General features: G+C 46.1%; 2 protein-coding genes across 2 annotated transcripts in view; both read left to right on the top strand.

Moving 5' to 3' along the window:
* LOC136657584 (glioma pathogenesis-related protein 1-like) overlaps positions 1 to 14,313 on the top strand; it is a 32,288-nt gene that overhangs the window by 10,485 nt on the left and 7,490 nt on the right. The window contains exon 2 of the mRNA XM_066634504.1: positions 14,296 to 14,313. This exon is cut by the window's right edge and continues 228 nt beyond it. Within this exon, the coding sequence (XP_066490601.1) occupies positions 14,296 to 14,313 (18 nt within the window). The remainder of the gene's footprint in view (positions 1 to 14,295) is intronic.
* Positions 1,107 to 10,137, top strand: LOC136657421 (GLIPR1-like protein 2). Its single transcript, XM_066634275.1, has 5 exons — positions 1,107 to 1,288; positions 3,397 to 3,500; positions 6,947 to 7,032; positions 9,237 to 9,269; positions 9,368 to 10,137. The coding sequence occupies exons 1-5, from the start codon at positions 1,112 to 1,114 to the stop codon at positions 9,538 to 9,540; spliced, it is 573 nt and encodes a 190-aa protein (XP_066490372.1). The 5' UTR covers positions 1,107 to 1,111; the 3' UTR covers positions 9,541 to 10,137.

The raw sequence follows: 14,313 nt of genomic DNA, 5'->3' as shown, positions 1-14,313 counted from the left end.
GAGGCAGCGCATGTGGAAAGTGTTCAGTTTCCTCACCTGTTGTGAGCGAAGAGTCCATGACTCGCTGCAGTACAGAAGTGTACTCAGGACGCATACTCTGTAGACCTGGATCTTGGTATGTTCCATCAGCTTCTTGTTGGTGTTGATGATAGAATAAATTATTATGAGTGTACACATTTGATCCCTGCTGTGTATATGAAACCTTGGGTAGAAATGGATTAAGTGGGTTAGCAGGACCTTCCCGCAGTCAAGCAGAGTCCCTGCATTCTGGCTTGTTTTGAACCCAGCACTTGCTCAAACCAACAGAAGTGCTTCGGGCACCAACTCTCAATGGGTCAGGACAGTGGAACTCCCTGCCACGGAACGTGGGGGCCACCTTCAAGCCTGCAAGACTGGGGGAGGCCCTGTCTCTGGGGGGTGGAGGACGCACCTGCAGGGCTGGGGGCCGCACTGCATCAGGGGTCTGCGGAACTCCCTGCCATGGGATGCGGGGGTTGCCTGCAAGCCTGGGTGCCTTGGAGCTCCCCAGTCACTGCAGCACAGCCACTGGGCTCTGGGGGAAGACACTGAAGGAGGGTCGAGGGGTGCTCTGCCTTTGGAGGGGACTGGGGAGCCACCCCCTGCAGGGTGCGAAGGAGGCTGCCAGGTGCTGCTGCTGTGCCTGTGCGGGAGTAACTCCCACTGAGCACACTGGGACTTACTCCTGAGTAGACATGCAGAGGTTGGCTATTGAACACAATGGGACTTAGTTCTGAGTGGACATACATAGGATCGGGCTCTGTGGCTGCAATCCTGGGCACACTTTCCTGGGAGCAAGCCCCGTTGGCTATAATGGGACTGACTCCTGAGTAGACATGCATAGGCTTGGGCTGCGAGGCTGCCATCCTACGCACACTTTCCCGGAAGTAAGCCCCACTGAACACACTGGGACTCCCTCCTAAGTAGACATGCAGAGGGGGGCGCAGCGGGCTCAGTGCAGGGAAGGCGCGCGGAGGCTGCACGCGCACAGGCGAGGCGGTTGGAGCATCCTGGGGGCGGGGCGAGGGTGACGTCACCCCTGCCGTCCAATGCGGGGCGCGGGTGCCTGAGGGGCGGGGCGAGCGCGGCGGGGATGCGGCCGTGGCTGCTGCTGCTGTGCGCGGCGCTGGGGCTCCCCGGGCGCGGCAAGGACTCCCGCCAGGGGTACTACCCCACCATCCGCGACAAGCGCTTCATCCGGCGGTGCCTGGACGCCCACAACCGGCTCCGCGCCCGGGTCCGCCCGCCCGCCGCCAACATGCGCTACATGGTGAGCCCGGGGGCGAGGGGTCCTCCTGTGCGCAGTGCCTTCGCCAGCCCTGGGCAAGAAGTCTCGGAGCCCAAGCCTAGGCGTCTACTCGGGAGTAAGTCCCATTACAGTCAGCGGGGCTTACTCCTGGGGAAGTGTACAGTAGAAGGATTTCAGCCTCACACCCCAAACCTATGCATGTCTACTCAGAAGTAAGTCCCAGTGTCTTCAATGGGGATTACTCCCAGGAAAGTGTGCATGGAATTGCAGCCACAGAGCCCAATCCTAAGAACATAAGAAGAGCACCGCTGGATCCTGATGGATCCACCTAGTCCAGCTTCCTGTATCTCACAGTGGCCCAACAATGCCCCAGGTTGCACACAAGATAACAGGCACAACCTGAGTCCTGGTGCCCTCCCCTGCATCTGGCAATCAGAGGCAGGCTGCCTCTAAAACCAAGAGCTTGCACATACCTACTATGACTTGTAACCCATAATGAACTTCTCCTCCAGCCTATGCATGTCTACTCAGGAATAAGTCCTATTGTGTTCAGTGGGGCTTACTCCCAGGAAAGTGCATAGGATTGCAGCCACAGAGCCCAAACCTATGCATGTCTACTCAGAAGTAAGTCCTATTGTCTTCAATGGAGCTTACTCCCAGGAAAGTGTGCATAGGATTGCAGCCACAGAGCCCAAACCTATGCATGTCTACTCAGAAGTAAGTCATATTGTGTTCAGTGGGGCTTACACCCAGGAAAGTGAGCATAGGATTGCAGCCACAGAGCCCAAACCTATGCATGTCTACTCAGAAGTAAGTCATATTGTGTTCAGTGGGGATAACACCCAGGAAAGTGAGCATAGGATTGCAGCCACAGAGCCCAAACCTATGCATGTCTACTCAGAAGTAAGCCCCATTATAGTCAATGGTGCTTACTCCCAGGTAAGCATGGATAGGATTTCAGCCTTAGTTCATGTTTTAGCTGTAAATCTTATCCATACTTAACTGGAGAGTAAGCCCCTTTGACTATAATGGGCCTTCTGAGCAGATATTCAGAGGATTGGGCTCTTAGCCAGTGGGCTGGTTCAGGTGCTCTGTCAGCCAACCCTGTAGAGTAACACAACAGAGGACCATGATGTGTGCACCAGGGACTTGTGGTGGGTAGGAAGGCAGGGGAGGTAGAGCCTCCTTACTGGAATCCTTTGAAAAGTTCCACCATCTGTGAGGCGCGCAAGCACTTGCAACCCACACCTATTGCTTGGGAACATTGGTTCCCAATGCAGTGTGCAATGAAAAATCATAATCCATACAGCTGAGGGATACATTGGTTGTGTGTGTGGCACTCTTCTGGCAACTGGTAATACAATCCAGGTTCCAGGCCCTTTCCTCTGCCTGTCTACTCAGAAGTAGGTCCCATTATAGTCAATGGGGAGTACTCCCAGGAAAGTGTGGATAGGATTGCAGCCAGTGAGGATTGAGCCCCATTGAACATAATTGAACTTGCCATTGCGTAGACCCACTTAGGATTGAGCTGTCTGAGGGCAGAAGGAACTGGAGATGGACTCAGAGCTTGGTGGCTGGTAAAGATACCAGGGGCAGAAGCAGTCCTTCATTTGAACTGCAGAGTATTGATTCCTGGGCGCTGGCAGTGGGAGGAGATGGCTGTTATAATTGTACAATAAAAAGACTGCGCACAATATTTTTTTATATTTTGCAGACTTGGGATCTAGCTTTAGCCAGAACAGCTAGAGCGTGGGCCAGGAAATGCGTTTTTGAACATAACCCGTTCAGAAAGCTAAAAGGAAGCTCCCATCCTGATCCTCAATTTAATCCCCCTGGAGAAAATCTGTGGATTGGAAATGCCTTCAGACGTCCATTTAATCCTACTAACTCAATCCATTCATGGCACTCGGAGGTAGCTTATTATAATTACCAGAATAACACATGCTCAAGAACATGTGGTCGGTATACTCAGGTAACTTTTGTTCCCGTTTGCTACTTATTTGAAGTAAAACATCAAGAACTCGTAGATCATGTGAATCAACAGGTGTAAGAAGAAACTATTGGGGACAATGGAAATTTAGCACGGATTATGTCTTATTTTGTAAAATAAATCTGATTTTTTTTTTCAGATTGTATGGGATACTACTTATAAACTTGGCTGTGCTGTTGTTTTCTGCCATAATCTGGGTCGTCACAAAAATATTGAAAACTTTGTGTGCAATTATGGTCCAGCGTAAGTTAACCAATTATACAGAGAACTTATATTGATCTAAATTTGTGTTCACACTGGAATATCGAAAGCATTCCAAAATACCAAAGTTATTTATCCAGATAATTGCATAGGTATTCACAATTAAATTGTTTCTAAGTTTCTGGCCATCCCTTGTTCTGCCCCTCTGTGAACATGGCTTTCCAAAGCCATTGATACTGCTTTCTTTCATGAAGTTGACTAATCTTTTCAAAAAACCATCTAAACTAATGCCCATCATCCCTACATCTTTCAGAGTGAATTCAAGTTAACTAGGCATTCAGATATACTGAAACTTGTTTAATTAAACTCTGCTTTTATGTTAGTTTTGAACCCTAGCCTGCATAAAACCATAATTTGTTTGGGGCTGACAAACCAGACTTTGACGTCTCTGGTTGAAGGGTTTTGTGACCATAGTTCATGGAAATTTCTATTATGTCTGAATAATACTTTGCCCACAGGCAAAGTACTGTTAGGCCATTGCTCCGCCTATAGAGGCTGCTGCACCATGAAAACAGGTGTGAACTGTTGAAGCTGAGTCCTAAAGCAGATGGGAAGCCAAAGCAGATCTAAACCATAGCTTGTCACTATGGAAGCTCAAATAGAACCCATTGTTCTATTGTTAGAACATGAAACCACAGTTTATACTGTCTAAATGCAGTCATAATTTGGAAATGTTCTTTTGTGCAGGGCCTCTGAGAGGAATTTTATCGGGGGTACAAAGTTCAGTGGCGTTGCCAGGGGCTGCGGGCCGCACCTGGTGACACGCCTGGGGGGGTGATGCGCTAAAATTGCAGCATTAGGAGCTACCCCATCATGTCATACACCGTTGGATGTGGAATGCCCAGCGGAATGCAATTCAAAAAACAAAAGTGAAATAGCTCCTTTCCTTCAAAAGTTATGACCAAAAAACCGAAGGAAAAAAATGCATGGAGCCCAATGGAAAGTGAAAGTGAGCCGTACCACGTGTTTACTTGTGAGTAGGTGTACTTGCCATAGTCCATCGGAAAGGGCAGGCTGAGAGGAATCCAATAACACCACAATGGTTCCGATCCAATGAATGCAGCCCCCCAAAAACACCTGAGAAGCTCTCCCCTCCCAGCTGTGAGTCTGAGGCTGAAAAGAAGCCATGTGGCTGCGTTTACTCATGAGTAGGCGAACCTGCCTTAGTCCAGGCAGGCTGAGAGGCTCGAAGGACATCAGAATGGTCCTGATCCAATGAATGCAACCCCCAAAAACACCCGAGAAGGAGGTCCCCCCCCCAGCTGCAGTCTGTTGAACCCTAGGGAAAGCAAAGCAGCCTCACGTTTACTCATGAGTAGGCAGATGTGCCTTGGCTGGTGGTCAGGCCAGGCAAAGCGGAATGTGAGGATACCAGAATGGTCCCTGAATGGAGCTGAAGTGCAACAAATGCTCCAGAAGGCAGCCTCCTCCTCCCCCCCCCCCCACTAAAAAGGACAAAAAAGAGGCTTGATCTGGTAAGGGGAATGTTTTCTGTTTTGCACTTGTAAAGCCAGCTGGGTCTTTGTATTGATATGCTTGAAACAGAAGAACTTTAAACTGGGCACTGGGAGGGCTGGAAATCTTACTGATTCTTTTTGGGGGGGGGCGGGGTTATTGCAGGCAGACTACAGAGTAAGCTGCATTGACCACTATGGGACTTACTTCAGAGTAGACATTCATAGGCTTGAGCTCACAGGTTGCAATTCTACCCACACTTTCCTGAGAGTAAGCCCCATTGACCACTATGGGACTTACTTCAGAGTAGATTCGCCTGGTGGAACAGGACTGGCTCCCCTTATTTTGTTATTGTTATTATTATTAACAGTATTTATATACTGCTTTTCAACTAGAAGTTCACAAAGCGGTTTACAGAGAAAAATCAGATAACTAATGGCTCCCTGTCCCAAAAGGGCTCACAATCTAAAAAGATGCAAGTGAATACCAGCAGACAGCCACTAGAACAGACACCGCTGGGGTGAGGTGGGCCAGTTACTCTCCCCCTGCTGAAAAAATTTTTTTTTATAATTTTTTATAAATTAGAAATAGAAATATAGAAATCATTATAATTATTTCTTTTATTTTAATTTAATTATTTGTAATTAATTTTAATTAACTTGATGATGTCACTTCTGACATCACTTTCAATGGGTCCTGGACAGATTGTCATTCTAAAATGTGGGTCCCAGTGCTAAAAGTTTGAGAACTGCTGCAATAAGGTGCTAGTAAGTTGACATGGGGAGTGTGTGATTCTACAAGTTTTCAAAATCACTAAAATCAGAATTTGGAGGAATAATCCTATCATGTTATATATCAATCAATGTGTAATTTCACAAAGAATGCAATGAAACAAACCACATTGAAATATCTGTGTTCTAACAAAAGGTACGGCAAAAAAACCAGTGGGGGTGGGGCAATGGTACACCACCATGCCCACTACCTGGGGCGTTGCACCGCCCACTGCATGGGGTGACGCAAATTCTAGTGACGCCACTGACAAAGTTTCTTTGTGACCCCTTTGCAAAGGGTGGGGGTGAAACAGAGCAGGGGAGGGTGGTGATGGGTGAGCAGAACAGGGCAGGGGGGGCGAAGCAGGGTGAGGGAGGGCAGAGACAGCTAGATAAGTCTTTGGAGCCCAGGTCTACCCACCCATGTGGCATCAGTAGTGTCCCCAGCATCCCATACGGGCAACAAGTCTGAGTAGATAGGAAAATGTCAGATCCCAGGAAATTTCTAGGCCCACTCCTCTGGCTCCTGGGCCCCCCTTTTGACCCTGGGCCCTGGTACAAATTACCCCCTTTACCCCCCTCTCCTAGGCCCTGCTTTTGTGTGTTCTCTGCTGACACACATGCATCCATTGGATTGTTCCTATTTACATATTGTTGGCCACGTTAGTCTGTTACAATAAAAACAAGGGGAAACTAGATATGAACCTTACTGCCTAAACAGTTCTTGGGGGGGGGGTTGGTCTTTGAAATAAATAGTGCAGGGGAGAGTCTAAAGCAGGCTGAAACCTTGAGGATTCATACAGGGGCTTAAGTACTTAGCTGCAGCCATTTTTCCAATCCCAATTTCACCCCACACAATTTTTAATTGGAAGAAAAAGTTTCTATTGGCAGAGGGTTTCACCTCCTTTCCCCAGTCATAGTGATGATGCAACTTCCATTTGCTGAATACAGCAAACCTTCAGTTTAACTGACTGATTGGGGGAGAGGGGTTCCATTGATGCCAAAAGTCCATTAAATCCAAATGCATCAAAGTCAGTGGAGATATGCACATGTAAAACATATACGACTCATTTTAATGGAAAACAATTGTCTTGAATCAAGGGTTCACAGTAAATAAATGTGCTGCAGTAGCTTGTATTTTAATATGCAGCTTAGCTGTGTGTAATAAGTGCCTTATTACATTCTGAAAATTATGTTCTTTAGTGGCAACAACCCAAGGAGGCCTTATGAAACTGGACAGCCATGTAGTGCTTGCTCGGAAGGAGACATGTGTGAAAATAAACTTTGTCGTAAGTATACAACCGAATGATGCAAAAATTCATTAAAAATTAAATTATGGCCCAGCTTAGGCCATTGTTTTTCTGGTGGTAAGTGAGGTGGTGTCTGCTGGTGCTCACATAAGAACATAAGAACAGCCCCACTGGATCAGGCCATAGGCCCATCTAGTCCAGCTTCCTGTATCTCACAGCGGCCCACCAAATGCCCCAGGGAGCACACCAGATAACAAGAGACCTCATCCTGGTGCCCTCCCTTGCATCTGGCCCCTTGCATCTGGTCCCCCTCACGGGACACCCAGACCTCTGCCGCCTCACAGCGAGACCAGCAATACAACACAAGCAGCGGTAGGAGGCCGGGCTGAGTGAGCAAAGCTCCTGGGTGCACTTTTCATGTGCTGATAAATGCCCTCCTGTGTGCCCTAAGCCACATACTGGTGTTCGTTGTGTCACTTCTGGCTTCCCAATCTGCAAGTAACTGGAAGTAATATCTCCAGTGACTTCCAATAGGTGGACTGTGTGAAGTGGTACGGCAAGGGACAAATATTGAGAAATGCTGGTATAGACAGTCCGTCTGATCCGCTCCCCTGCCCGGTGGTACAATTAAGGAGGTGCATGAACATGTTCTGATCCGTCCTCCTAATGCACCTTCCCAGTTCTAACCCAGAAAACCTGTAGGCACTCTGTGCATAGTTGCAAGAACACACAGAGTGGCTCATGGTTAACTACGTGCGCAAAGTGAGTGAGGCAAGTCTGTGCTGCAACACGCTTGTAAGTTGCTATCTCATAGGAAGTTACTACATAGCTGGGTTACATAGTACATAAACAAATTGTCTTCTTTTCTAGATGAATCTACTTGTACATCATAATCATGGAGCTAGTAGCTCTTGCATAGTCCTCTGCCATCTGAGTTACAGTTGGTAGCAATGTGCAAGAGGGCCTTCTTAGTGGTGGCCCCTAAAATTCCTTGCCTTGTACTTGTGCAACTGTCTTTCCTCCCTGCCAGTATTTTTATTTTACTTTGTTTCACTTTGTGTTCCTCCACTGGATCGTCTTTCAATTACTGGTGTGTTCTATTGTGTTTTGTGGTATTTTTTAGTATTAATGTTTTTAATTGATATTGTTCCCCAAAGGGGGAATGGTGGAGTGCAGTTTTTGAAAAGAATTTGAAAAACAACATATATGCACATACAGGCACAAAAGGACATAGTTGTCCAGTAGAAGAAATTCTGTCCAACTAAAATTTCAAGATTATAATCATCCTCTGAGAGTCAACTTTAAGAGGGGTAACTACCCCAGCTCCCAGTCCCTCACTTTCACTGGGGAACTATTAAAAGTGGGAAAGAAGTTAGGATGCTAATCAACAAAGGAAAGCGCCCTACAGGTAGACCACAGCTGCGATACAAGGACATCTGCAAGAGGCCTTAGGAAGTGGACCTCAACAAGTGGGAAACCCTGGCCTCTGAGCGGCCTGCGTGGAGGCAGGCTGTGCAGCATGGCCTTTCCCAGTTTGAAGAGACACTTGGCCAACAGTCTGAGGCAAAGAAGGAAGGCCCATAGCCAGGGAGACAGACCAGGGACAGACTGCACTTGCTCCCAGTGTGGAAGGGATTGTCACTCCCGAATTGGCCTTTTCAGCCACACTAGATGCTGTTCCAGAACCACCTTCCAGAGCGCAATACCATAGTCTTTCGAGACTGAAGGTTGCCAACATATAGTTCTTCTTGTCAACTATAGTTGGTATTGTTTTCAAAAATATCCCACTATGAAACCAAAGGTTCTAATCCTCACCGACATTGGATCGCTTGGGGTCAAACATAAAAATTAAGCTGTCTGGCATTCTAACAAGGGCTGAACAATGTTCACACTGGAAAGACCTACTCTTTTTCTTATGGCCCAATCCTAACTCCCCCTGTGGAAGCACAGCAGTGGGGCAGGCTCTGCTGTATCCCACAGGGGAGTTTTGGCTGCTGAAGGTCTCCAAGAGCTCAGTTTGTCCCCTTGCCCCGGAGTAAGCCCTAGAAGCCACTGGGCTGGTGCAAGGCCAAGCTGATCCTTAAAGGCAAATCAAACCTAGGGGGGGGTCAGGAAACCACCACGCTCCTGGGACTGATCCACCCTTTTCCCCACCCCTGTCACCATCACCAGAACCCTGGAAAAATATTAATATTCTTAAAAGTCTATTTACTTGTTAATTACATTTCTTCTTCCTGTCCCAGGAAATTCTCAGCGCGATAATGACAACAGCAAGCGTATGTATTGCAGTTCTATTTTATAGTTTAAATTTGCTTCAAAAACAAATTATTGCTCGTTAAAAATTATGTGCTCCCCCCCCCTTTTTTTTAAACAGGCTATACACGATGGTTTCCACCCTGGGAGCACCGGGTTATATGCGATCAATCCTGCATTGCTGTTTTGGTTTTAAGACCATCGTTATTGTTTCTGGCCTTTGTTGCTGCTTACTGTTTACAACAGTATTATCCTGGTTTAAATTGCAAAAATGATCTATATGATATTATGTAACCTAGAAAATAACATTTCCTGAATATCCAAACAGAGCACATCTGCATGAACGTTCAGATTATTATCCTGAGTTACTGTTTTTAAAATTTGGTTAATTTCATTGTTTTGTATGACATTTATGGCCCAATCTTGTCTGGGCCTTACACTGGTGGATCTCATGATCTGCTAAGCACTCTGCTGTTTCTATAGGTGGCTGCCACTAGCACAAAGCCCCAGAGGTTGTGTATAGGTGACAGAACATCTGCCATCACCAGCAAGTTGGCAGCAGGGGGCAAATTGGGGCAGAGGGATGGTTAGGGGTGGATCTCAGTGGCAGCCACACACACTGGATCCTATCCTCACTTCCTGACCCAGATCTGCCCTCAGAGGCTTTTCAGACTTATGCTAGCAAAAGAACTGGTGTAAGTCTGGTAAGACCATTGGGGCCAGTAAAATGTCTTCACTTACCTCTCCTGGGCTGTCTGTTTCCTGGTCTGCCCATAGCTGCTACAGTGGAACTGCATGCACTGGACGGGCAGAGGATAGGACTGGGCTGTTAAAACTGTATAAAATTATAGACTGTTTATTTGGTCACTAGTAGTCTCTTGGATATTTTAAAACCAGAAAAATAAATGTTATTATCAAATATGTAGCTATGTACCTATCATACCACACGATTGGCATGGCCCTGAATCCATTGGCTCGCTTTTAGCAGTTGGAAACCAGATCAATGTGGCTCACATCCATAGCACGTTAGAGGAAGATGGCAGCAGACTTGGGGTGAAGGTCACCCCACAATCTGCCGTGGATGCAATCTGCGTCACCTAGATGCATAGACAGGCCATCCCATCATACTATCTAATACATTCAATGTACAATATCAGATGGGCCTTTTTTGCTCATAGGAGCAGGGTGTATATCAGGCACTTTAGGGTTTGAACCCTGGGATCAACCCTGGTCTGGCTGGGGCCCAATCTAGTGAACTAGCTATGTATGTGCATATGCCTCAGAACCCTTCTCCAGGCCAGAAAGTAATGGCACTGGGCACATCAATTCCTGCAGTTGTCAGACAGGGGCCTGTTAAGCCCCTGGTTTAACAGGCCTGGTGTCTATATTATCAGCCTGGCCCTTGTACCTAATCAGTAGGGCAGTACTTCTGTTGGCACGTCAGATCATTGATCTCCAGTCTCCTGGGCTAGAGAAAACATACCTGTGTCCAGATGCACATAAGCTTCTCCCAATCCTGCCACTGTAGAGTTTTGCACAACTCTTCACTGATCAAGGATAGTAACAGTGGTTCAGAGTAAGGGCAGGTCCTGTAATTAGGGTAGAGCCTGGCCCAAATTCCTTCCATCTGTGGTACTGACAAGATGACTTTCACAAGCAACTTCATCCACAATATACACACATGATTGTTTTGTTCTCCATAGGCATCCTGAGCCTATGTGAGGGTGAGTGGGACCAGCAAAGAGGGGCATCAGAGTTGGTCTTGTAAAATATAGGCTACAGCTCTAAAACAGTACATTGAGAATGCTTGTTCAAGATCATTTTGCCTAAAGACTCCCTGGCCTAGTACAGTCTTATGTCGCTGATCCCAAGAGTAGCCAAATCCATGCTTGGCTACATTAGAAGCCAGCATGTACACTAAGAACCCAATCATATTCTCCCACCCCCCACCAACCCACTGTCTTGCCACAGCTCCTCCCCACTGGGCCTCGTGCCCACTTAAGGCTGATTAGTTTCCCTTGTGAAACTCACCAGTGCAGCAAGCAAAGAGTCCAGTTCCAGTCCACAGATTCCAAGTAAACCAGTCCAATCAATGAGAGTTGCCAATTCAGAGTCTGGAGCCAATAAGCCAAGTTACAATCTGAGGTCAGGTTCCAGGTAAGTCAGTCAAATCAGTCAGGGTATCCAAGTCAAAATCCAAAGTCAATATGCCAAGTCACAGTCCTAGGTCAGATTCCAAATCCAATAAGCCCAGTCAGTCAGTCACCTCACCTGCCTCCAACCTGCACTCCTTCTACAACCCACCCCCACTAGTTCCTCCAGGTGCTGTTTATGTGCTCCCAGGTTCACTTTAGCCTCTAGTGGCTGCAGCTGTGCAGCACACCCCCCAGCTACCACCTGGGCTTTAACCCTGCATTTACTTAGAGCAAGGGGCACTGTGGACACCACATTCTACCTCCTTGCCAGATCTTCCGCTATTCCACTACACTCGCCAATGCAGCAGCACCATAATGGCTACCACTGCATCCTGCAAGGATGCAGTTGAAGAAGTCTCCTCTGGGTCAGGGAGCAATTACCTGGGGATAAGGCTCCACAGTGCAGGGGGTGTCTGATCGGATGTACATTTGCTAAATAGCTCATGCGGGTTCGCATGAACCCATTCTGCAGGATTGGGTCTGGGAAAGGCCCAGATTGTGGCCTTATCCCCGGCCACATTGTTACATCGTTCAGCCTTCCCTGCCCCTGTTCCACTGTCCCCTGCCACCTTTGGAGGCAGGTGGCTCTGGATCCACTTAGGCCAGCAGGAAGGCTCCAGCCTTTCCACCAGCACCCCAGCAGCACACTACTGAGCATGCTGCCAGAGCATCTTTTACAACTGGCAGTGACTGCTTTTTGACAGTCAGGACCAGCAGAAGAGGTGCTGTGATGACAGCTGGCCCACGTAGGATTGGGCTGTGAGTCCTCTGGAAACTTGCTACCAGAAAAATCAAAACCATTGGCTCCCAAGAAGAGTTTTATTCCACTGTTTACTTCTACAGAGTATCTGACTCCAAAGAGTACAATCCACTACAAGCCAGGTCTTGTCTTTTGGGAAAGCCAACAGGAGCTTTTGTGTATGGAGGATGCGGGATCACCCTTTGACTTTCAAGCACTAGGCATAATTAAATCTAGGCCAAAATTGGTCTTATAAAACCAAATTTCTCTCTCTCTCTCTCTCTCTCTCTCTCTCTCTCTCTCTCTCTCTCTGAGGTAGTACTGTGCAGTATTATTTACATCTTTACTGAAGAACAAAATAAAATGTAAGTCCCATTCAAAAGAAAAAAATTGATTTTGCAAGAAAAGACTGTGGACAAAATGCAACCAACAGTTCTGAAGAAAACCCCGTTAAGAACTTCTTAATGGGAGAACTTGATAGGTTGTCAGCACTGGCCATAGCTTTGTCATATGCCAGAAATCATGGAAGAAAAACATTTTTTATGCATAAGGTAAAAAATACTATACTTGGGGTTGTCTAAACAAGGGATGGTGGTGGTTGAGCAGTCCTGAATGCAGAAACCATTTCCTGTGCATGTTTCCGGGACTGAAGCAACTCGTTCCAAACAGTTCCTATGACAGTATTAAAGTAAGTACAAGCACCACTCTCAAGTATGCCACTGGAAGTATGTGTATGAAAAAATAGCATCCTATACATATAATAGTATCTCTGTATATAGAAGAAACCAAAGATTCAGAAGAATTATGAAATTCAGATTGCTTGGTGGATTTCACTTAGTATTAGATTTCTGTATTTGTGGTTATACTTATGATCTAACGTCCTTGCCGGACATAGAAGATCAACAGTTTATACAGAACTGTTTGAAGATACACAATGATTTTCGGTCCAAGGTGAGCCCCCCATCCAGCAACATGCTTCGTATGGTAAGAAGAATTTATTTATCTTTGTGCAAAGGTGTGTGTGTTTTAACTGATCACTTCCTTCGGAGTTAGGGTGATAGGGAGTTTCAGGGCAGCCTTTTGCAGGGACAGTTTCTTGGGTCTGGTGTTAGTTTATTTTTAATTTCTGTTTGCAAACAGATATACAAATTACTAAGGACAGTGGTTCCCAAACTTTTTAAGAACCAAGACCCACTTTTTTAAACGGCACTTCATCGAGACCTGCCTAGGTTTACCAAACTTTTTAAAAAGGAGATCTAGAAAGATATTTATTTATTTATTTTTAATTTATAATAACCAGAAAAAAGACCCTCAAGCATTTATCTCCCTATATTTACACATGCTTGCAAACTGCGGGAGCTGAGCTCTTTCCAGGGTAATGAGCAGCTGCCATACTGATTTTCGAATAGCCTTGGGGGCTTGAGGCAATTAGTTATCTGATCTTTCTATTACCCTGTGGTGACTTATCAAAAATTAGGTTGCAATGGCATAGGGGGTGAAGATAAGTAGTACTTTAAAGCAGCATTCGTCCCCCAAAATCAACAGTATGCTATACATAGTTGAATCTACTTATGTATTCAGATGACTTCTCTTTTCCTTCTTTGTGTTCAGCCTTAAACAATGGGCTGTGCTTACCTAGGAGCAAGACTGAGGATCTCACTGGAATCTTGGTCTGTGGGTGGGTCAGAATTCTCCTGGTATTTGCAGTTTGTCAATCAGCTTCTAAGGAAGCAGGCAGGTTATTCTTTTGCTCCTGTGAGCTCTTAAACAAAGAAAACATGACTTAGCCTATTTCCAGTACATAAGAGTGGAAGAAAGTATTGATTTTCCGCAGATGGTTTAACATGAAAACAGCTGCTAATAAAATATTTACCTTTGTGTAGTGGGTAAGGGAGGAAGCAAAGTAATTTGGCACAAAGAACATGACTTATGGGTAAAAAAAACAAACAGTGTCTTGACAAAGATCTATTATGATTTGTGAATGATAGTAGAGTTCAAGAAAAGAAACATATTTGGGGGGGCAGTGTTACCTATGGCAATCAGATAATTATGTAAACTGTATTTTTTAAAAATGTGCCTAATAAACATTATCCATTAATCTTTTGAATTCTGCAGACCTGGGACCCTGCATTG

This window comes from Tiliqua scincoides, chromosome 7 (genome assembly GCF_035046505.1).
Source record: "Tiliqua scincoides isolate rTilSci1 chromosome 7, rTilSci1.hap2, whole genome shotgun sequence".
Lineage (NCBI taxonomy): Eukaryota > Metazoa > Chordata > Lepidosauria > Squamata > Scincidae > Tiliqua > Tiliqua scincoides.
This window is presented reverse-complemented; position numbering and strand designations above follow the sequence as displayed.

Bases quoted from the DNA above. Each gene is read 5' to 3' on its own strand.
- LOC136657421 (XM_066634275.1), top strand. From the start codon at position 1,112: ATGCGGCCGTGGCTGCTGCTGCTGTGCGCGGCGCTGGGGCTCCCCGGG. The intron at 3,501-6,946 runs GTAAGTTAACCA...TATGTTCTTTAG, and splicing joins GTGTGCAATTATGGTCCAGC to TGGCAACAACCCAAGGAGGC. The intron at 7,033-9,236 runs GTAAGTATACAA...TTCCTGTCCCAG, and splicing joins GTGTGAAAATAAACTTTGTC to GAAATTCTCAGCGCGATAAT.